Below are 24,399 nucleotides of genomic sequence, written 5' to 3' on the forward strand. Positions count from 1 at the left end.
GAAAGGATGTTTCCTCTTCTGGTGGAGAGTAGAACCAAGGGTCAGCCATTTAAAACTGAGGTGAGGAAACATTTTTTTTCTCTGATAGTTGTGTCTCTTTGGAAGTCCCTTCCTCAAAACGCGATAGATGGAGGAATCTTCAAATATTTGAACGCAGTGGTATACTGAATCTTGATTAACAAGGCGACGATATGAAGGAATACAGAGCATAAGTTAACAGATCAGTCCTGACATTATAGAGCTTGAGAGGTGTGAGTGAGTGAGTGAGTGAGTGAGACAGAGAGAGTGTGTGTGAGCGAGTGAGTGAGTGTGTGTGAGCGAGTGAGTGAGTGTGTGTGAGCGAGTGTGTGGGAGTGTGTGAGCGAGTGTGTGTGTGTGTGTGTGTGTGTGTGTGTGTGTGTGTGTGTGTGAGAGAGAGAGTGTGTGAGAGAGTGTGTGTGAGAGTGTGTGTGAGAGTGTGTGTGAGAGTGAGAGTGTGTGTGAGAGTGAGAGAGTGAGAGTGTGTGAGAGTGAGAGTGTGAGAGAGAGCGCGAGAGTGTGCGCGAGTGCGCGAGAGTGAGAGTGTGTGTGTGTGAGAGTGAGAGTGTGTGTGTGTGAGAGTGAGAGAGAGTGTGTGTGAGAGTGAGAGTGTGTGTGAGAGAGAGAAGAAAGTGTCTGGAAGGTTTCTTGCACCCAAATTAGTCACTTGCATGGGGAAGATACTGAGCAGAATCCTGAACAGTTTCGTAGATTTCATAAAATCCCTACAGCGTAGAAACATGCCCTTCAGCCCAACGAGTTCATGGTGACTCTGACAACATTCCACCTAGATCCATCCCACTATAACCCACCTAATCCACACCTCCCTGAGCACTATGGGCAATTTAGCATTGCCAATCCACCTAACCTGCACATCTTTGGACTGTGAGACGAAACCAGAGCATCTGGAGGAAAACCCACACAAGACACGGGGAGAATGTGCAAACTGCACACAGCCCAAGGGTAGAATCAAACCCAGTTCCCTGGTGTTGTGAGGCAGCAGTGCTAACCACTGAGCCACCATGCTGCCCCAAGTTGACGCTGAATGGCCTATCCATTTGGGCAAGATTCACAAAAAATCAGTGTGCAGAGAAAAATACACATCAGGAACAAAAAATAAAAAGACAGAATGGGGGAAATTTTCATCAAACCTTCCCATTAGAAACTGAAAGCTTTATACTCCATCTGAGTTGCTTTTGTATTGAAATCATTGGAGAGCAATATCGTGCAGGGACCAAAACCAACAACTAAGACTTCCAACCCAGTGAGTTTGATGAAAATTAACCCCCCAAACTTCGCCAACATGCAACCTCCACATTCAGTATGAGCGACCCCGTGTGACCATTAATTGTATTGGACTCTTTCTCATCAAGGGCTGAATTTTGATATTTATCGTCACCGTTTCTATACTTTAAAATGTATAATATTTATAATTTCCCACTGTCACTGGCACCTCTGAGGTTCCAGGCGCCAGTGTGCAGGCAAACAAAAGAAAAATCACCACTGCATTGTTCCTTTCTAAACACCACAGTGTGCATTTAATATCTATGCAAGCATTTCTAAGTCAAATTGGACATGGCATATCGAGTGAACTGCTTGTCCAGGTTTTATGCAAGGAGATATTGTCTTTTCTTACTCTCAGCTAGACATGCACTTGAAAGAAATGATTAAGAGAAAGCAGTGGGTCATAAATCAATGTCCGACCTTAAGAGTTCATCTGGAGAGTGCTGCCCTAATGACTTACAGCCATTATCCAAACTACAGCCTCATGGCATCTGACCAGATACTTGAACTTACAAAGGAATGCACCTGACCTATTGGATTTAACTGTTCCAAGCAGGGAAGTCAAAACGGAAAGCAACCTGTGACAGATATTCTGGCTGCAATGCAGTTGCTCAGCTGCTCATGCCTCTCCTTGCAAGACATTCTGCACCAAATTAAAAGCAAGATTCAGTTTGTGATTGAACTTTCTCCCACACTCAACCTTTCCCTGCTGACAATTCGGTTTTCCGAAAAGTGTGCTTTGCCCTGGGGAGAGGGAACACAAGAACAGGCTGTTCAGGCCATTCTTTCATTCACAACATCCTGAATTGTGCCTATTTTACTGTTGCTTCATTATTGCTGAGTAAATATTCTGGATTGTACATATTTACCAACAGGAGCACACCTTTGTCACACGTAATAAAGCTGTTTTGGGACAATTTAGTCTTGTTAGCAATGTCAACAGATATACATTAATGAAATAAAAACTGCCTCTTCTCAGGATGGTTTTCCTTACAGCAGAAAAAGGTTCAATCGGATTTTGATTCAGAAGACAGGGAGAAACTGCTTCTACAGGCAGGAGCATAACTCACCAGCAGACACGCACATTAGACAAGTAACAAGAAATTCGGGACACTGCATTAATAATGAGTGGAAATTGTTCAGGCAAAGAGTTTTTAAGAATCTGGGAAATGCGACATGGGGAGGGGTGGAAGCAGATTTAACAATAAATTGGAGAAGGCAGTTGAATATATACTTAAAAGGAAAAATTGCAGCATCAAATGAGGAAAGAACAGTGAAGTACGAAGAACATTATAGCTCTTCCAAAGAGTTAGCACATGAAAGAGTAGACTCTGTGGTTCTACAAGGTAAAGTCATCTTCACTATAAATGCGGCACAACATAATCACACAAGTATAATATCCAACTCCTTTGAGGGATTAACAATGACACGCACATTAAAAGTCTTGTCTATTAAAAGCAATCATGATGACCACTTTATACAGCAATTTTTTGCATCAGCGTCACAAGCAATGATTTTGGCTTCTGCACAGTCCAGAGATTGCCCATTATAATTATGTCTAAAGTAAGTAGAGCTCTCTGAATTCAAAGAATAATTACAGGGAATCAGGGCCGGCAGATTATAGGGATTGTGGCCGCATTTGGAAAGGAAAGAAGCTGGGAACATGTCACTCAACCTTAAAGCTGCATTGCTCAAAGCAAACTGCATTGGGAGACCACAAATGACACTGATGCTTTTTTTCTACAATAAATTCTCAACGCGTTCCTCTGCCTTACAAGACTGCCATGTTACTGAAATTTTCTCCCATTTCTAAACTGCAAATTTACATACGTGATGGGATGCATGCTTCTGAGAGGTTCCACGCCACTGACCATGCAAGGTTCTGTAGGAATTTTTACTTCACATACGTGTCCAGATCTGAGACTGAACTTACGATCAGATGTGTGTTTTGGGGGCTCTGGGAAATCTTGACACACTGAGGTCATGGGAAATTCTACGGGCAATTCACTCATACCCCAGGAACTTTGGGGAAAAAAAAGTCTCCAGCTTCGAGTTAAAGTTGGAGACTTTTGACTGACTTACCCAGATAGGTATGCCAGAAATGTTAAGACAGAAAAATCGTAGGCTCACTCCTAGTGACTAGACAACTAACAACACCCCATTGAATTGCCACTCTTGCCCTCCCCTGCCCCATTCAACCAGAATAGATCACTCCATCAGATTCATCACCTTGTAACTGAACCCGACAAGCCAATTCCACTCCTGGCCTGACTCCAGCATGACCTGACTCCACCATGACCATTCCTTCTGCAATTTTCTGCAATCCTCAAGTGCAACCTCTCTTGGCTAGGCACCACCATCTAACTTCCTCCTGCAGCTCTACCTAACCTGATCTACTCTGACTTGACGATGCCAACCCAACCACTTGCCGGAGCCGCCACCAACATCAGAAGGCTAACTGTAAAAATCAGGGGTAGAGAACTGGGATAACAAGGTGTAGAGTTGGATGAACACAATGCAGTGGTGATTTTTCTTTTGTTTGCCTGCACAGCAGGCCGAGCAGCATCAGAGGAGTAGGAAAGCGGATGTTTTGGGCCCGGACCCTTCTTATCTTCATCTGGTTAGCATTGGAAAAAGGATTCTGAGCCAGACCAGAAAATTTGGGCCTTTGTCTAACAAACTCAGTTTGGCAGAACGAACAGGAAAAAAAGGCAAATTGTGCTACTCTGCAAACAACTGGGTGCAGCATTTTGACCCAGCAACCAAATTACAGCTTAGGTGCATACAAAGCAGCACGGTGGTTCAGTGGGTTAGCACTGCTGCCTCACAGTGCCAGGAACCTGGGTTCAATTCCACCCTGGGGTGACTGTCTGTATCGAGTTTGCACATTCTCCCGGTGTCAACATGGGTTCCGCCAGGTGCTCTGGTTTCCTCCCACAGTCCAAAGATGTGCAAGTTAGGTGAATTGATCATGCTAAATTACCCATAGTGTTCAGGGAGGTATAGGCTAGGTGTGTTAGCCAGGGGAAGTGCAGGGTTACAGGAATAGGGTAGGGGGTTGACTCGGGTGGGATGCTGTTCAGAGGGGTGGTGTGGACTTTTTGGGCTGAATGGCTTGTTTTCACACAGTAGGGATTCTATTCTATGCAAGACGTGCCAGGATCTTTCCAGGCCTGTGTTATACCACAACATAGATTTAATGTTTTCTATGGGACTTCCAACAAGCTGCACACAACAACAGGGGAGGCAATGGCCTAGTGGCATTACTGCTGGAGACCCTGGTTCGAATCCTGCCATGGCAGATGGTGGAATTTGAATTCAATAAAATATCTGGAATTAAGAATCTAGTGTTGACCATGAATCCATCGTCAATGGTTGGAAAAACCCATCTGGTTCCCTAATATCCTTAAGAGAAGGAAACTGCCATCCTTACCCTGTCTGGCCAACATGTGACTCAAGGGCCACAGCAATGTGGTCGACTCTGAATTGCCCTGTGGGCAATTAGGGGTGGTCAATAAATGCTGTCTAGCCAGCCACGTCCTCATCCCATTAATGAATAAAGAACGGAAACAAATCCGTCACCGAAAAGTTACCTAGATTCCATTTGCATGTAGACCCATTGTATCACAGGTTCCAACCTGATTCTCTTTAGCAAATAATGGAAGGATTCATTCTGGATTATGGTTGGCTGAGCATGAAATGGAAGGAATAGTCGATTCCACTTGTGCAAGCCCCAACATTGGCAGCTGTGACTTGATTTCCCAAGACCTACACACTAGGATTTCCCCTTCAAACCTCTTCATTGCTCCTGGCTGATTTAAGACCCCATTTAATAGCTGCCTTTTTCAGCAAGCTTTTGACCACCCATCCTCATATCTCATTATGCGCCATGGAGTCGAATTTTATCTGAACATCCTTGGGACGTTTTACTGTGCTACAGATACTCAGTAAATGCAAGTTATTGTTGCTGCCTGGTGCAGTCGCTTTGCAATACTCACTGTCATTAAAGATACCTTTCAGAATGGAGTCTAATGGTAACAAGACTGAGTGGGAAGTATTCAGGGATCTCGGCCAAGCTGGTGTCATTAAATCTCTAATATAAAGGAATATAATAGTTATCATCCAGTTATACTTTCCTGTAAATTGTACAAAGGCTGCAGTCCACTATGATATCAAAGGAATATGTGCTAAACTTCAATCAACTCACATCTTTGGTGTTACTTTTAACCATTGTCAACACTACTTTCATCTTATTAAACTCGCAGGATAGATTACAAGGGAAGCTACAGATGGCAGAGCGAGTGCCAGGATTTCATTTAATCCTGGGGGTTCAGATGACATAGATAATCCACTCAGTTTTAGCATGTTAAACAATAGGGTGCAAACTATTTTTAATTTATCTTCTCTGTGTTCTGTTTAGTTTAATTGGCTTTTTGAGTGACAGGTTGGATACTTGGCCCTTACCCAAGTCCATGCTCTTGGAACCGCTGATTTTGCCAGGAGACTGCCGCTGCACACTGCTGCTGGCCTGATATTCTGCAACTCCAGCCTTTGGTCTTTGGTGCAGCGATTGTGAAGCAGAATTGCGGTCAGAACTGTGGAGGGAGTGAGAGTCAAGCACAATTAAAACCTTTCCTGTGAGACAGGTTTCTGCTGCAACCTCATATCAGATAATCACATTGAGTTAACGACAGAACAGCAAACATGGCCACAGTTTTGGGCATTTATTGATTCAGTGGATTAACGGTCACACAGTCAGCCATTACTCAGTTGGTAGGCATCTTGCCTCTGAATTCGAAGTTTGAGAATTCAAGTCCCACTCCAGAGATTTAAGTACAAATAGCACTCTGGGGAGAAAATGAAAGAAATGACTAGCTGATGCGCTGTCATCAATGAATAACCCTGGCAATGATAGAATAGCTACTCAAATGGTGCCCAGTGGCATTGGAGTTGGGCTATTGTTCTGCAATGAATCTGGCATTCAGTCAAAGGCATGTTTTGAAGGATGCTCAGGGCCAATCTCACAGCATAAATTATTAACACACACAATCTAGCAGTGACAAATATTCAAAAAACCCAACAGCACGTCAGTCCCTCTGCAGAGACTTCAGATTGAATGACATGGTACATAACTGGATAGCACATATGCCAGGGAATTCCATCATTCATTTTCTCAATCTTACCCTGTTAAAAAGTAAATGTTGACTTCCAGAGTAAACTGTCATCAATTATCAATAATTTTAGTTCTGTGTTGAAGTTTTGATCGCTTCCTCCTAAGCATTTGTGCTCACGACTCATTCCTCAAACACATCACTGTGACAGATGATCTGCAATATTGTTTGTGAGACCTTACTGCGTGCTAACTGGATGCTACATTTCCCACATTACAACAGTGACTCCACATTTGAAGCACTTTAAAAGCCGGGAGAGATTTGGGTTGTCCTGAGATCATGAAAGGCTCTCCATGAAAGAAGACTTTCTTTGTTTCTTTCACCTAGCAGTGAGGAGCCAGATTAATGGGCAGTGGTTTAGTCAGTGCCACCAACAAGCTACATTTACCCACATTACAAATTTAATGACTAGGGTTAACGTATGGTTACCAACCTTTTATCTTCACGAAAAGACCACATTTTGTATACTCCCATGGTCTCTTGTTCATCAGGATGTGGTGGAACCGGAGGTGGAATTTCAGCCTCCCCCTCATCATTTGCTGCAAACAAAAACAAGACCGTAAAGCAATATCCTGGAAACTGAAAGATTCAGAAACAATACTGCTCATCAAATTGTAAACATCGAGGGTGAATGAGGAGTGATTCAAGACCGGTTTCCCACCAGTCAAATAAAGACGCAGCAAACAACAGGGATGTGATTACACTCATGTGCCATACGAACACATTCTATCAGCCAAGATGCTTGGGTCCAGAAAGACTGAAATGTCTTAACTCAAAAACACCACAGTGGATGTCGAATGAGTAACAAAACGTCCATTTTCCTGGAAAGCTTGATTCCTTCAAAAGGACACCTTCAAGGCACAGACCTTCAATAGAAATACTTATGTGTTCTAAACTGAATGAGAGCTGGGGATAGCAGAGATTGGTGACATTATTACAAACTGAAAGCTGAGAAATCGCCATAAACACGAATGTGGAGTGCTTGAGGAAACGTAAAAACCCAAGGTTTGATACAGTACCCCATCAATATCCTGTTCTATTTGACATAACTAGCAGAATTAGAACCTGGTGGCAGTTCTGATGTGAAAAACGATGATGATCACAGCTTTGTGCCTAGTAAAACAGTACTCTTAGTGAGGGAGTACTGTGCCAAAACAACATTATTCACTATACTTCACAAAATTAACTCAATGACTGAGAAGTGCTTTGGTAACACTCAAAACACAAGCCAATGCTATATAAATGTAGGCTCTCTCTTTCCTTTATCGAGTATTTGAAGCAGACATTAGACCATCAGTGCTGCGTAAATACTTCCCTGAGTCTACGAACAGCATGAGTTACCACAGGAATGAAGATCAGCAATGTTGAGAGTGGCAAAGAATGTAGCTGAATAGGAAAGGAAAGTAGACGCCGCAGCTGGGGATTTCTTGGCTTTCTGATATTCAGAACACAACCCAAAATGAATGGTAGTCTGAATGCAGTTGGTTGAGTGGGTGAAAGAGAAGCTAAATACATAGGGAGATTATTCTGGTTTGGCCCTACACCAGCATTACTGCCAGCAAAATGCTATTATTGCATCTGTCTCATGGAAAACATTTTTTAAAAGTTTCAAAATTCTCAACAAGCATGCATTCCACTGATTAATAAAAACTCCATGATAAAACTCCACCTGTTCTTAACAAAACAATTTAATGTTGTTGTCAGATTAATCTTGCCAAGAAGAGCTTTTATTTCTAGAAACCAAGAGGTGGTAAAGGTGAAGAAAATAAATTTGGAAGTGAACTTGCAGAAAATATTTAGAAGGTATGTTGAAAACAAAAGACAGAAGTAAAGTGAACCTATTTTGCTATATAGCACATTCAAGGCTGAAATCAAAAGCTATTTTTAAACTTGAGGAATCGAGGGTCATGGTGACCAGTGAATGGTGGACATAGGCTTGAGTGGTGACGGTGTGAGCTACACATGGTCTGTTCTTGCAATTGTTTCTTATGGGGACAAGAGATTCTCCTTCAGTAATAGCCGGACAAAGTTTTGCGTCCAGTGACTCTTCTTTAGAACTGGGGAGAGAAAGCAGGGCCAATGTTTCAAGTCCAGAGACTTTTCTTTAGATCCAGTTCTGAAGAAGGGTCACTGGACTCGAAACACTGACTCAGCTTCCTCTTCACAGATGCTGCGAGACCTGAGTTTCTGCAGCCTTTTCTGTCTGTTTCAGATCTCCAGCTCCATAGTTTTTTTCTTTTCTTCCCCCTCTTTCAGTGATCTGCTGGCAGTGACGGAGTTTGGAAAGAGGGGAACATAAGAACTACAACAAAGCACAGAGGATGATGCAGTCTCACGGTCCATCAAGCATGTTCTTCCCGGCTGCTATGTGTAACCCACCTTGCCCTCAACTCTCCCTCTTGCGTGTGTTTTTCAAGATAGGTCTTTCCAAGAATTGTTCTGCCTATCTCCAAGGCCAGAAGTCTCTATAAATCTGTACGGCATGTTACTCACCCTCAACTGGCTGTTTTCAGCAGTGAATGGAACCACAGAAACAAATTACTAGCCTGCAATGTGTACGCTTTCACCACCTATAAATTTTCCACTTTAATTCAGGCATTAATTATTTATAGAATGCATTAACATAACTCAAACTTGCTGCAAAGGAACAGAATTAGTCCATTCAGTGAGATCAGGGCTGATCCATGTCTGAACTCATCTACTGGCTTCAGCTGCATAATCCTTCAGAGCTTTACCCAACAAAAGACTATTACTCAAGTTTTGAAATTTTATATCACTCCTGCAGTCTAACAGATTTTGTTGATACAGTGATGGAGGTGATGGCCAAGTGCTAAACTATTAATCCAGAGACCCAGGTAAGTTTCTAATGACCCAGGTTCGAATCCTACAATAGCAGATTGGTGTAATTTGAATTCAATAAAATAACTGGAACTAGGTGTCTAATGATGACCATGAAAACATTGTCGACAGTCATTAAAAAAAACCCATCCGGTTCAGTAATCCCCTACAGGGAAGGAAACTGCCATCCTTATCTGGTCTGGACTACACGTGACTCCAGGCTCACAGCAATGTGGTTTGCACTTAACTGCCCTCTGGGAACTTAGGGATGGACTATAAATGTTGGCCTAACCAGTGATGCCCACACCCAGTGAATGAATTTTGAAGAATTAGCACATGCATGTACTTTCCAGACTTTCACTTCCTGCTGTGTGAACAAGTGCCTCCTGGCACGGCCCCTAACTAACACTGTTCTAATTTTAAGGTTATGCCCCTTTCACTAAAAGCGGTATGTAATTGTTTCATCAGATGAAACACATCAGCTTGATCATCCACTGTCCTTATACGCTCAAGCAAACATTTGGTCTATGCAACCAGTCACCGTAATTTTGGTTGACCAGGGTATATGAACTTGTTTTCAATGCAACAGGGGTTTACCTATTGTTGGTCTCTCTCTGCCACTGCAGATCTGGGTATGCCACTGACTAGTGTCATTACTGCTGCGAGTGCTGTGTACCTGCACACCACCCACTTCCAGACGATCCTAAGAAAACAAAACACATTTGTCAGCAATAAACCAGTTTACAAGGAATGTATGCAATTCAACAACACCCCCTTTCTGAGTAAACCTTTCTGATATCTGGCATTTGGAAAAAATTCACAAGTGTGAAACTGATAAAATACCACAGTGCACAGTATTCAATGTCAGATTGGGCACCTTTGTTTACCTTATATGTGTTTTTCCATTATAACTTTTGAGGCCAATTGCTGTTTATGGGGAGTCCTTGAATCTAATAATTTGAGAAATTTCTTCAGAAAAGTGTTCTTATGCACTGTCCAATGGATTTCCTTTTAATTTCCTTTCTCCCTACCTGCTAGTCCTTCAGGACAGTATTTGAGCAGTGAGTCTTAAGTTGATTCTGAAAGAGGGGCAGACACCTTAATGAAGCTTGACATGGGAACCCTACCTTTTTGTTTAAGTTACTTCTGGGTTCTTCGTACTTTACTCATGATTTGGGCGTATTCAAAGAATAGAAAATACTATGAGCTATGTTAGATCTTAAGTAGTGGGAGTTGTTGGTCGGTTATAATTCCACCAAACAGCTGGCTTGCAATGCAGGGTGATGCAAAGAGCAAGGGTTCGATTCCCATAACTGGCTGAGGTTACGATGCAAGGCTCTCCTTCTTGACCTCTCCCCTTGCCCAAGACGCGATGACTTTCAAGTTCCACCACTAGTCATCTTTCTCTAATTGTACTGCAGCCCTACAGTCTGGTAAGGTTATAGCAAACTTATCTAATTCCATTGGTTATTACTCAAATGACTTGCCAATTCCTAAGAGGTGTTGATGATGAAGCTTTTCACAGCTCATGATCTTCATTTTGACAGAAAAAACATGCAGAAAGAAAGACTGTAAAACATGAGAGTGAGACAGGAAAATGAATGGGGGAAATCGAGGGGGAGGAGGCAGTGGGACATGGAGGCAGTAGGAGAGAGGTGAAGGGAAACTAAGAAATGTAAGGAAGTGAGAGAATGGGAGGCATTGAGAGAAAGAGGAGAGAGGAAAGAAGAGAGAGAAAGTGAGGGGAGGAGAAAGCAAGAGGAAGGGAGGAAAGGACAGACAGAATAAGAGAAAACAAGGGTGAGAAAAACTGACAGAAAACTGAATGTATGGTAGGCCTCAAAACAAGTTAAGCAGAGACCAACGAAGTAAATTTAAAGAAAACACATTTGCTTTATTGGTCATCCTCTACATAAAGCAGCTACAAAATTCCAAATGTGCGTCCTACTCACCATAAAACTGTCAGATCATTAGAAGTGAACCAGGGTTCCTCTGCCATTGGCTGGCACCATTATGATCCTCCTGGTTCCCCAACCAGGGGGTCACAATCTAAGGATACAAGCTAGTACTAAAAAAAGAAGAAACTTCTTTGGTCAGAGAGTGGTGAACCTGTGGAATTCTCTACCAAAGAAAGTGGTCGAGGCCAAAACATCGAATGTTTTCAAGAAGAAATTAGATATAGTTTTTGGGGCTAAGAGGTTCAAAGACTACAGGATGAAAGAGGAGACAGGGTACTGAATTGGATGATTAGTTCTGACAAAGCAGGCTTGAAAGACAAATGGCTTATTCCTGCTCCTATTTCCTTTGTTTCAATTTAAGAAACAAATATGTACATACCCATGACCTATCCGAAGCAAGTATTTATTGCTCAAAACCCTTATCCAAAAGAACAGAGAGAAGCAAGTGCTATAATTTATTTCACAAGAATTCTTTATTAAAAAGGGGACCATACTCAATGGACACGAATTACAGAAGACCTATTGTCAGGCAAGTTAGAGTAAGGAGGCTTTTTTGTAGGAATAAACAAATGAGCACTAACAACTACGGTCCCTTGTATGGGTTTGAGAAATAAATCCATTCCAGCTGCCCACTGCGGATTTTTTTCCCCCACATTCCAGTATTGTTCAGTAAATATAAAACTTGGTCAGACAGGCAGCCTTCAGTTGAACCCAACAGTCACTTGGTTAAAAACTTTAACATCCGCACCCAGCGATTATTCACGGATGTTGCTTGTGGAATGGTGGGAACAACAGCACGAGGTTAGAGCACATAACAAAAATAGAACTGTCAACCATAGAGTACAGAAGATCATTCAGTCCATTGGGCATGTGAAACAGTCATTAATTATTCCCACTACCCTGTAATTTCCATGAGTTCTATAAACGTTTGCTTTTCACGTACAATCTGATTCCTTTTTGCAACTTGACACAGGATCTGCTCTGACCACCCATTCAGACATTCCACATAGCAGTGACTTGTTGCATCTAGTTTTAATTTTTTAAAAGATTCTTCTGCTTACTTCTGATGTTCTGCTCATTATCTTCAATTTGGGTCCTCTGGATGCATTTGTAAAAATGCAGTTCTCTTTAAATGGAAAGACAGCATCTAGCCCATCGATTAACCTCAAAAGTCAGGAGGATTTGTGCAACTTCATTTTTCTAAATTAGCATCACTGGGGGTTTCTCTGCAAAAGATTTTCTGGAGAACATTTCTAAAGTATCAAAGCATTACCCCTTGCAAATTTATCCTTTGTTCCTCAACTCCACAAGCTTTAATCAGTGTCTCCTAGTGGCAGTAACTCATGATCAAGTACAGTTGTTGCGACATTTGAAATTGTGGTTACATCATCTTCACGCGCAAGTCTAGACAGTAATGCTGGCTGATCTGTTCGCGAAGTAACCTAGCGGCAAATAGCATCATAAAGCATAACACCATGACCAAGGTCAGCTATTTTGGCGTGACCGAGAACTGAACTGGGACCGCCCCAGACTACATGGATCGGCAGCACCCCCAGGCAGTGTTTTTTAGACACAATGACATACAGCGTCTACTTGATGAACATTACTACTTTGGTTGCGGTCGCCAATCAACAACTTTGTCAAATCTCTACACAGCTTGCTTTCCAAGTAACAAAAACATAATTCTATTTCTGAACTTTTGAGTGTTAAATATTCGGCATTCTTGTAACAATAAACACTCTATTCTTAGAATTGTATGTCACGAAATCATCAGACTATCATGTGTCTAATGACCCAATGGAAAGTGCTATCCGATTAACCCTAGTCCCCTGATGTTTCTCCATAGTCCTGTACAACATGGCCCCTTCCAGTTTTAAAACCATTGTCGTTTTGAATGTTTGAAAGTCTATGGCACTGCCACCTAATGAGTTGTACAAGATCATCCTCAGTAATGGAAACTGAAATGTAGGAATAATTATGCTGGCAAAGGCTAAGGAAGTGTGTTTTACATCCCTACTCCTTTGCCACGAATACTGGATTCATGAACCTGTGGTCTGACTAAATGCTCCAGAAATATGGGTTCAAAACTCACTGTAGCGGCTGACAGAATTCAAATAATATCTTTGAAACAAAATTGTATCAGAGATAATGGGAACTGCAGATGCTGGAGAATCCAAGACAACAAAGTGTGGAGCAGGATGAACACAGCAGGTCAAGCAGCATCTTAGGAGCACAAAAGCTGATGTTTCGGGCCTAGACCCTTCATCAGAAAATGTTTTGAAAAATCTTTTGAAACAAAATGCTAGTTTCAATAGCAATGATCACAAAACAACCAGATTGTCATAAGAAAACCCACCTGATTTACCAATGCACACCAGAAGAAAAAATTTGAAAGCCTTTCCCAGTCTAGCCTAGACGTTACTCCAGTTTTACGGAAATGTGGGTGACTGTCAACAGCCCTCTTGAATAGCATATCAACCATACAGGGAAGTACACTTGGCTGTATGTAGCTCACAAGGACTTCAATGGTTCAAGCAACTAGCTCAGCATCATTTTCCCAAAGGAAATTAGGGGTGGGCAGTCAACATTGGGCTTGTTAGTAAGCTCACATCCAGATTTTGGGTAAGAAGTTGAACCAAAGCCTTGACTGACTTTCCTGTAGTCAGGCAAATTATCATGGCACTATTCAAAGAGACATAGGTTGCTCCCCCTGGAACGCTGGCCAATATTTCTCTCTCAACCAGCAAACCTCTTCTAAAAATTGATTCAAACCTGTTACTGGTTGTGAGATGTTGCAATGTGCTAACTAGTTGTCATATTTCTTACGTGGCAACAGTGATTGCTCTTGAAAAATAGTACGGTGCCTGCAAAGCTTTCTAGGTTGCTCTCAACTCATAAGAGCCACAATATAAATTTCATGTCATTAAGATATGTAGGAGATGCTAAACTGTTTTAAAAGTTGTCCTTTCCTGTTCAATTTTAAGATGGACTTGTATCAACAAGACCGTGCTCTTTTCCTTCCTCTGTAATGTCGAATGCGGGCAAGTTTATTTCAGTTTGTGGAGTGTCAAAGAAGAAATTGGTGTTTTCTATATCACAACCAGTGATTGTAATTGCTTCTAATTAAAGCTACTGGGTTCTGGTGACTGAAGAAGTTAACTTCCATCTTTATTAAACAGAGCTTTGAAGTGATCACATTCCATGACTCTCCCACTGCTTGCAGGTTCAAATTCCATTACTCCACCATACTTTCACCATATGGAGCTCATGTACCACAAATTTCACCCACCCTTCTCAGAAACCACTCTTAATCTTTGGTGCACCATCACATTCACACAAGGGCAAGAACCTTATACTTTCACAGTAGGGTTAACACAAGTGACATTCTTCAGTTTTTGTTTTATTGCTGTTAGCAAATGTGCTGGAGCAGAAATTCTTGTTACAGTGTAGAATTCTCAATACGTTAAAGTCAGATTTGTTGATACCAGATGCTGCCTTGGTTCCAAATGCCTATACTTATAGCCCCTTGAAAAGTCTATCAGCTTTTACCAGTGTTGGTGCTATTCTAATTGATTTCCAAGAGGACCAATGCCTCCCATTTGCAGTGCTAAATCTGGCTTTGATTGCCCACAAATGAATTTGTGGACCTGTGTGAATTGAAATGACATTTCAAGAAAAGCAGTGCAGGTTGCATGTCATAAAGACTTACTGCAGTCTACAATGATAGGCAATTCCAGTGAATCCATCAGAAGTTGCTTATTACCTCACTTTATGACTACATTAGCTAGATCTGAGCGAGAAATGAAAAAGAGTATCCCATTTCTCACCTTATTCTTAAGAATCCGGTTCAATGGTGCATTGCATTCTTTCATCTCTACTTCATTACAGTCGTGGCCTAAAATTTGACAACTTTTTTTTTGCTCGATAGAGAAATCAAGGACACACTTTTCAAAGCTGCAGAGGAAATCCAGCACTGTGAAGGTTTCAGTTGTTTAATCACCAGAACAGCAATGGGATTTTGTTGTACAGAGTTGACAGAAGCAGGCAGATGTCAAAACAATAGAAATCATAAGGGAAAATAGGAGAAAAAAAATCCTACAACTTTAAAAAGATGGCACTCCAAGTTTCAAATTTTCCCAAGGAAACAGTGCACGGTTTCCAGGCTAGAAGCACTCACATCAACAAATCTAACATCTTGTTGCTATTTCGGAGCAGTGCTATCCTGGCTGCCTATGACCTATATGCTAGGATTCCCTGCATAAACCTTCCTCTCCTTTCAAGACCTCCATTAAGTTAATCCCTTTAACCAAGCTTTTAGACACTTATCGCAATGTATCCTTACATGGCTCAGTACCAAATCTTTATCTGATTTTTATCCTGTGAAGCCCCAAGGGGCATCTTATAATGTTGAAGATGCTACATATCTGCACGTTGCTATTGCTGTGATGTATGTAATGGAAAAATTGTTTCTGCTAATTTAAAAACTATCTAAGTGTCAGTCAGCCAGCCAATGCTTCTTTAAGTAATGATCTGCTCTCCACAAAATGCATTTCCTTTTGAATTACTATTCGAAGAGCTTTTTCTTGAAAACTATCCAGCTTTTGTTGGTTTTAGTTACGATGCACAGACTGTCTGTAACGTGCGGTTTTGTTTTCTTACAGGTAAATGGTTGCAGATGCAGATGACATATGTGCCAGCATAATTTTTTAAAAATGGGATCTATTATTCAATGTGCCCAAATAAAGTATTTGTTAAACAACTACTTGCTTGCACATTCTCGTTGCATAAGAAACTACTATCCCATGATGTTTCAGGTAGTAAACATATGGGTAGAGTAACATAATGGGTAGAGTCAGAAACTTGGAGGAGATGTAATGGAAGAATAATTAGCTAGGGACAAGTTCGTAATCAGCATCCAAGAGAAAACTTTATCGGACTTCTTGTAGTGAAGGAATAATGACTTCATATTAATGAAATCAGTTCATTTGAACAAGTAGACAGAAATAAAGAATTTTTGTTTGAGAACACTTATGCTTTGCTTCACTTTGCCATGAGGTCTGCAAGAGACAGCAAGATTGTGCAACATAACATTCCCATGTTGATGTCTTCTGTCTCAATAGCATATAACACAAATAGTCTTGATCCCCTAAACTACATCTCCCTCCCCAAATCTCTGACTGTACCCATTATAGTACATCTCATTACACAATATTTCATGGAAATAAATACCGAAAGATTGGTTGCTGAAATAAACAGGATAAGAGTGGTGTTTAATGTCATAGCTCAATGCAGATGAATATTAACAAGTGCGTGGGAAAGGACCAGGTTGGTGAGGTGTTGTTTTGAGGCTGGGTCATTTGAATGTCCATTATCTTTATTCTGCAAGTTTGACAGACTGGAGACCTGAAGGGCAGGAAATCCTGCAGCAGAATGTTACAGTCATGCTGAGCTAAGAGTGGGTGGGCCTAGTGAAGGGCAGGAGAGGGAGCAGTGGAGCTAAATGTAGTCTGATTGTGGGTCAAAGACAGAAATCTATCTTGGAGAGAATGTGATGACTGGGGATGGGTCCAATTGCTGGGACTGAATGGATGGTAAATAACTTCTGAGTGTTTGGGGGGTGGGGGGTTTGGGCTATTAATGGAATTTACTGCTCAGCCTATGAGTCCAAGAGGAAACACCCCTGCTCCCCAGGTCAAAGAAGTGCATATATTTTATGGATGCAGCTCTACTTACCTCCCAAATGAAACCTGTCTGACTCTGGTCACTGTTAAAACAAAGGCACTCCACCTCAATTCAATTAACCAATCTTCCTTCTAGGAGCAGATTGGTCATCCAATCCCTTGTCCCATCTCCATTTAAAACTAAAGTGGATGGGTTCCTGTTTTAGACTTTAACATTTTCAACCTCCCAGCTAAACCGGCATGCCCATTTTTGGGCAGTAAATGCTCCCTTCAATAGATTTAGTTTATCAAAGGCTCAATTTTAAATGAAGGGGAAAGAACAAGCTACTGAAAAGAGAACATAAGGATTTACATTCAACACATTAGGAGGATGAAAGACGAGTGCCAGTAAAGAAATGCAGGAGTGGCAAGTGAGAGTTGATACAGGCAATGCATAGAAGTGAGTTTTAAAGCATGTGGATGGCGGAGAGTGGGAGGCAGCATGCAGAAAATGAAAGAACTTGCACTTATACAGAATGCACAAGGACTTTAAAAGAGATCAACTATTTTAGAAGTGGAATGTAGGAAACTCAGTAGCCAATGCGCTGATGAAACTCCTATAAGCAGCAATTCAATAGTGATCAGGCATCTGTTTTTGGAATGACGATTTAATGAAAAATATTGGGCCAAACAACAGCAAAATTCTTTTGATCTTTTTGAATCGCGCAATCGTATCTTCTACTAAAGAGGGCAGATGTGGCGTCAGCTTGGTGTTGCAGCTGGAACACAACGCATCGGACAGCACACATCGATAGGACATCATTGACTGGAAAGTGCCAAGGATTGGACTAAGGCTATGGAAGGAACTACATATAAACATAAATTATTTTTCATTCATTCTAATGTCAGCAATGCCAAATTAAAACATTACTCCTATAAGTGGTGTTCAGATACTTTCAAGCAATCTGGAACAATAAGCATTTTGTTTGTCCAATTTGTAATTCCCTCTTTGCTGGGAGACAGAGGACTCATTATACTAAGAGGGAGAAAAAAAATGAAATGTGGGTACTAAATAAGAACACTGAACAAGTTAAAACATCTTTTCCAAAGGCTTTTATTCCATTAAGGCAAACTATTACTAAATTAAAATGCTGCCCAATGGGAGAATGGAAATGTGCAGAGCCAAGCAACAGCACACTCACTTAAAATTCCTCATCATTCTCTGATAAATTACATGAATCAATACGATAGCGGCAAATCGGTACTCGCCCTAATTAAAGTATCTGGCTTGTAGAACAGATCAGTCACTGCCCTGTGCATTACTGTCTAAACCAATAAAACCATAAAAGATTGTTTAATGGTGTAAGCTTTACAGACAGAGGTTGTGACGCAACTGCAAAAGGTTACAGCCTGTTCCCCCGCCATGACCACCATTTGACTAAACTACCATCGATTATAAAAACACATCACTGAACAAAAAATACTTTTACAATCATTTCTTCTTGTGGAACATGCAATAAATGAAAGGGCACAGGTGCCCACAGTCAGGCATGGCCCAGACTTTAAAATTCTACCGAAACATAAAGAATAGTCTCTGCAATTAGAATCTGGTGTAAGTTTCCACGGAAAGGTACAGAGCCATTAGGTTATCAACTAGCATGGAGAATTCTGATTACATTTGGAAATATCAGGTAAAAATTACTACATGCCCGTGGAGACTGATAATTTTGAAAAATATATTTGAACTTTCAGCTAATCATTAAGAGAATGACACATCAAGATTTCACATTGTAAGATATTTACTGTAACAGGAGACAAAGAAGTACTGACTGCACTTGTCCAATATGTTTAGTTCAAACCCTTAAATGGAATACATGCTTCTTATTTTTAATCCAGTTCATAAAATGCACTTCACACTGTCCTTTACATAATAATCAGGAATTAAGAGCGTAATGATAACCATGAAACTGTTGCTGATTGTTGGAAAACCTGTCTGGTTCATTAATTTCCTTCGGGGAAGGAAATCTGTCATCCTTACCTGGTCTGGCCGACAGGTGACTCCAGGCTCACAGCAATATGGCTGACTCTTAACTGCCCTCTGGGCAATTAGGGATGGACAATAATTGTTCGTCCAGCCAGCAATGCCCACATCCCATGAAGAAATTTAAAAAGGAAATTCAATTAGCAGAATCAATCCAAAGTGATTCCTGACTCCTGAAGGTTGTTCATCTTAGAATTGTCTTTCACAATTAGGTTTGCTTTTCCTGGCAACTCTCTCTATAGCCCACGCCAAGTGATTCTTCAAGCCTCACTTTAAATCTGTGGAATCTGACTGTGCCCAAGCTGGCTGCCATGTTGTTTAAAGTTCAACAGTGACTACGTTTGAAAAGTACATTCTTGACGGTAAAGTGCCTTTGGAATTCCTGAGAGTTAAGCAGTTTGGAGGAGTGAAACATGGAGTGGATTATGTGTGATGCATTAAATTGAGTTGGCCAATTGTGTTTTACTGTCATGGACTAGAGACAAGACAGCAGAAACATGAACAGCAATCTGACAATTTCGATTCATTGCACAGACAAATTCTAATGAAAAAGTTTGCAAACTGTTATTTAAAAGCTGAGTAAAAATGAGAGGAATGGCACTTATTCCACCGCACTCATTTTTCACTCTCAGGAATAAGTCCAGGATATCACAAGAGCCCATCACCATCCAACATTGGAAAACCATGCAGTTGACTAAAAAACTGACAAACATTCATTGCGACTCGGAACTTCCTTTGTTCTTCACTTGACATTAGCTGAATCATTCTTAGCAAAGCCATGAAACCTTAAACGTATCAATGTATTCTTCCCTTAAGCACTGTTTAATAAAAATGTTTAAGCTTTGTGAGATACTTGTGTGAAAACTAAATCAACTGAATATTTGTGTTACTAAAGGCAATCTTGAACTTATAAATCCTTCTTTTTCCAAATTTCTCTCTCTAATCAATTAGAAGTAATAGTAATGAAATCACTCGAGTAAAAGCTATGGTAGAAATTTGTAACAAGCACAGCGAATGCTGGAGTAATCAGCAGGTCTGGCAACATTTGACAAGAGAGAAACAGAGTATGCCTCTTCCACGGAACTAGAGGCTTTGTTTAAGGATACAGGGTTGGTCATCCTCTTGAATGATTATGATGTGGTAGGCATCACAGAAATATGGTTGCAGGGAGTTCAGGACTGGCAGTTAAACATCCAAGGATTCACAACATATCGAAAAGACAGGGAGGTGGGCAGAGGGGGTGGGGTTGCCTTGTTAGTTAAGAATGAAATTAAATCTACGGCACTGAATGACATAGGGTCAGAAGATGTGGAGTCTGTGTGGGTGGAGTTGAGGAACCACAAAGGCAAAAAAAACTATAATGGGAGTTATGTACAGACCGCCTAACAGTGATAAGGCAAGGTCACTGTAATCATGGGGGACTTCATATGCAGGTGGATTGGGTGAATAATGTTGCCGGTGGATCCAAAGAAAAGGAATTCATGGAATGTTTGCAGGATGGCTTTTTGGAACAGCTTGTGATGGAGCCCACAGGAAGCAGGCTATTCTGGACTTAGTGCTATGTAATGAGCCAGACTTTATCAAAGACCTTAAAGTAAGGGAACACTTAGGAGGCAGCGATCATAATATGGTAGAGTTCAGTCTGCAGTTTGAAACAGGGAAGGCAAAATCGGATGTAATGGTATTACAGTTAAATAAATGTAATTACAGGGACACGAGAGACGAATTGACGAAGTCAGTAGACCAACAATGGCAGGAGTTTTCCGAGTGTAATTGAGGACACAGTACAGACGTTCATCCCAAAGAAAAGAAAGATTATCCAGGGTGGGATTAGACAGCCATGGATGACAAACGAAGTCAGGAAATATATCAAAGAAAAAGAGACAGCCTATAAAGTGGCCAAGAGCACTGGGAAATCAGAAGATTGGGAAGGCTACAAAAACAGACAGAGGATAACAAAGAGAGCAATAAGGAAGGAGAAGATCAAATATGAAGGTAGGCTAGCCAGTAATATTAGAAACGATAGTAAAAGCTTCTTTCAAAACATAAGAAACAAACGAGAGGCAAAAGTAGATATTGGGCTGCTCCAAATTGATGCTGGAAGGTGAGTAATGGGAGATAAGGAAATAGCTGAAGAACTTAATAAGTACTTTGCATCAGTCTTCACAGTGGAAGACATTAGTATGCCAACAATTAGGGAGAGCCAGGGGGCAGAGTTGAGTATGGTAGGCATTACAAAAGGGAAAGTGCTAGAAAACCTAAAAGGTCTAAAAATTGATAAATCTCCTGGCCCCGATGGGTTACATCCTAGAGTTCCGAGGGAGGTGGCTGAGGAAATAGCGGAAGCTTTGGTCGTGATCTTTCAAAGTCACTGGAGTCAGGGAAAGTCCCAGATGATTGGAAAATTGCTGTTGTAACCCCCTTGTTTAAGAAAGGATCAAGGCAAAAGATGGAAAATTATAGGCCGATTAGCCTAACCTCGTTAGTTGGTAAAATTCTAGAATCCTTTGTCAAGGATGAGATTTCTAAATTCCTGGAAGTGCAGGGTCAGATTAGAACAAGTCAGCATGGATTTAGTAAGGGGAGGTTGTGCCTGACAAACCTGTTAGAATTCTTTGAAGAGGTAACAAGTATGTTAGACCAGGGAAACCCAGTAGATGTTATCTATCTAGACTTCCAAAAGGCCTTTGATATGGTGCCTCACGGGAGGCTGCTGAGCAAGATGAGGGCCCATGGTGTTCGAGGTGAGCTACTGGCTTGGATTGAGGATTGGCTGTCTGACAGAAGGCAGAGAGTTGGGATAAAAGGCTCTTTTTCGGAATGGCAACCAGTGACGAGTGATGTCCCGCAGAGTTCAGTGTTGGGACCGCAGCTGTTCACCTTATATATTAATGATCTGGATGAAGGGACTGGGGGCATTCTGGCGAAGTTTGCCGATGATACAAAGATAGTTGGACAGGCAGGTAGTACTGAAGAGGTGGGGAACCTGCAGAAAGATTCAGACAGTTCTGGAGAGTGGTCCAGGAAATGGCTGATGAAATTCAATGTGAGTAAATGTGAGGTTTTGCACTTTGGAAAAAAGAATACAGGCATGGACTATTTTCTAAATGGTGAGAAAATTCGCAAAGCAGAAGTACAAAGGGATCTGGGAGTGTTGGTCCAGGATTCTCTAAAGGTTAACTTGCAGGTAGAGCCCGTAATTAAGAAAGCGAATGTAATGTTGTCGTTTATCTCAAGAGTGTTGGAATATAAAAGCAGCGACGTGCTTCTGAGGCTTTGTAAAGCTCTAGTTAGGCCCCATTTAGAATACTGTGTCCAATTTTGGGCCCACACCTCAAAAAGTTCATACTAGCCCTGGGGCGTATCCAGTGGAGATTCACACGGATGATCCCTGGAATGGTAGGTTTAGCATATGATGAACGGCTAACGATCCTGGGATTGTACTCATTAGAGTTTAGAAGGTTGAGGGGAGATCTAATAGAAACTTACAAGATAATGTATGGTTTAGAAGGGATGGACGCTAGGAAGTTGTTTCTGTTAGGCGGGGAGACTAGGACCCGTGGGCACAGCCTTAGAATTAGAGGGGGTAAATTTAAAACGGAAACGAGACGACATTTCTGCAGCCAGAGAGTGGTGGGCTTGTGGAATTCATTGCCACGGAGTGCAGTGGAGGCCGGGACATTGGATGCCTTCAAGGCAGAGATTGACAAATTCTTGATCTCAGAAGGAATCAAGGGCTACAGGGAGAGTGCAGGGAAGTGGAATTGAAATGCCCATCAACCATGATTTAAATGGCGGAGTGGACTTGATGGGCTGAATGGCCTTCCTTCCACTCCTATGTCTGATGGTCTTATTTTGAGTTGGGATGAAGAGAAATGTGGTGAGCCTGCAGAATTCTCTAACATACAAAGCAGTTGAGCCCAAAACACTGAATGTTTTCAAGGAAGAGTAGATATAATTCTTAGGGCTAAAGGTCTCAAAGAGTATGGGGAGGAATCAGAAACAGGATACATAGTTGGGCGATCAGCTATGGTCATGTTGAATGGCACAGCAGGCTCGAATGGCTGAATGTTCGACCACTGCTCTCATTTTGTGTTTCTATTTCCCTGAACTATCCCTCAATGTTTTTAGTGTGTAAACTACGATCAATCTCAGTCTTGAATAAACTCAAAGACTTAGGTTTCACAGGCCCTTTTGGGTGGAAAGTTCAAACACTGCCATCTCCTGAGTGAAAAGATTCCAAATGGACAGTCTCTTAATCTGAGACTAGCTTTCGTGCTCCTGAGATGCTGCTTGGCCTGCTGTGTTCATCCAGCTTCACACTTTGTTAACTTGGTTGGACCTCATCCACTGCCCCTCCACCAACCAGCACCTCGCACCAAGACACATTACCCCTGTGACCGCCTTTCAATTCCTCCAGAACATATGCCTATTTGAACGGGATCACCTTTTGTTCTTCTCAACGTGAGGGAGCAGTTCTTATTTTAATCTGGGCTGAGACTATTTCAACTCACCTTATTTAGGAATTTGCTGGTTCACAGAAAGCACCTTGGGCTGTACTTGAAACCAAGACTCTAGGATGAAAGTATTATGTTTTTGATGACACAAATTGCACCAGCCGCAGCGAAGGTTGCCACGGCTACTCATTTTTCTAGCAGGAAATGAACTGTGTATACTTAATCCAGGAGCTTACCTCTTGGTGTCTATCCACTCTCCTGGCCACCATCACCTGGATCATTCCTCGGATGTTTCCCTCCATTGACATGGATCGCCGTAATGTTTCCAAGGCCTCATGGTTAGATTTCTCCAGCAACCGCTCACCATTCACTGCAATCAGCTGATCATTCACCCGTAGACGCCCATCCTGCATGTTGCAAGAATAATGATCCCAAATCCATCAACATTAATATGGTTCCTCAACTTCCAACTCAATTCAATCACAATGCTTATTTATGTAGTGTCCTGAATGCAGAAAGCTGCCGAAAGGAATGTAACAGGGGCATTATAAAAACAAAATTTGATAATTACCCACATAAAGACATAGAGGAATAGGTATGGTTCAAACAGGTAGGTTTTCATTAGCTGCATTAAAGGATGAAATTGAGGTACATAGTTCAGGAAGGAAGGAAGCCCGCAGATTGGACCTGCGCAGCGAAGCACTAGTTCCAAAAGTGGCGGGTGATGGAGTATGTGGATGGCTTAACTTGATAAGGTGCCAGTTACAATATGTGCAGGAGAGTTTTTTTGGAGAAGCTCATAATTTCCGTCTGGAGCTATTGCAAAAGCTTGGAATTCAAGTTATATTTTGACATTCTTTGCTGTCTGCCTGATTGACATCAGAACAGGTACGTGAATGTGATAACAAGGTATAGAGCTGGATGAACACAGCAGGCCAAGCAGCATCAAATGAGCCGGAAAGTTGACGTTTC

The 24,399-nt window shown here is 41.6% G+C and overlaps 1 protein-coding gene across 2 annotated transcripts in view; it reads right to left on the bottom strand.

Annotated features, from left to right (window-relative positions):
• The window catches only part of LOC125453947 (partitioning defective 3 homolog B-like), an 883,406-nt gene that overhangs the window by 387,910 nt on the left and 471,097 nt on the right, over window positions 1-24,399 (bottom strand). For both annotated transcript variants that reach the window (XM_059647050.1, XM_059647051.1), the window contains exons 12-15: window positions 23,664-23,834; window positions 9,909-10,014; window positions 6,907-7,012; window positions 5,767-5,897 (exon numbers count right to left, since the gene is read on the bottom strand). In XM_059647050.1, the coding sequence (XP_059503033.1) occupies window positions 5,767-5,897; window positions 6,907-7,012; window positions 9,909-10,014; window positions 23,664-23,834 (514 nt within the window). The remainder of the gene's footprint in view (window positions 1-5,766; window positions 5,898-6,906; window positions 7,013-9,908; window positions 10,015-23,663; window positions 23,835-24,399) is intronic.

The sequence above is a fragment of the Stegostoma tigrinum genome, chromosome 7, assembly GCF_030684315.1.
Source record: "Stegostoma tigrinum isolate sSteTig4 chromosome 7, sSteTig4.hap1, whole genome shotgun sequence".
Taxonomy (NCBI): domain Eukaryota; kingdom Metazoa; phylum Chordata; class Chondrichthyes; order Orectolobiformes; family Stegostomatidae; genus Stegostoma; species Stegostoma tigrinum.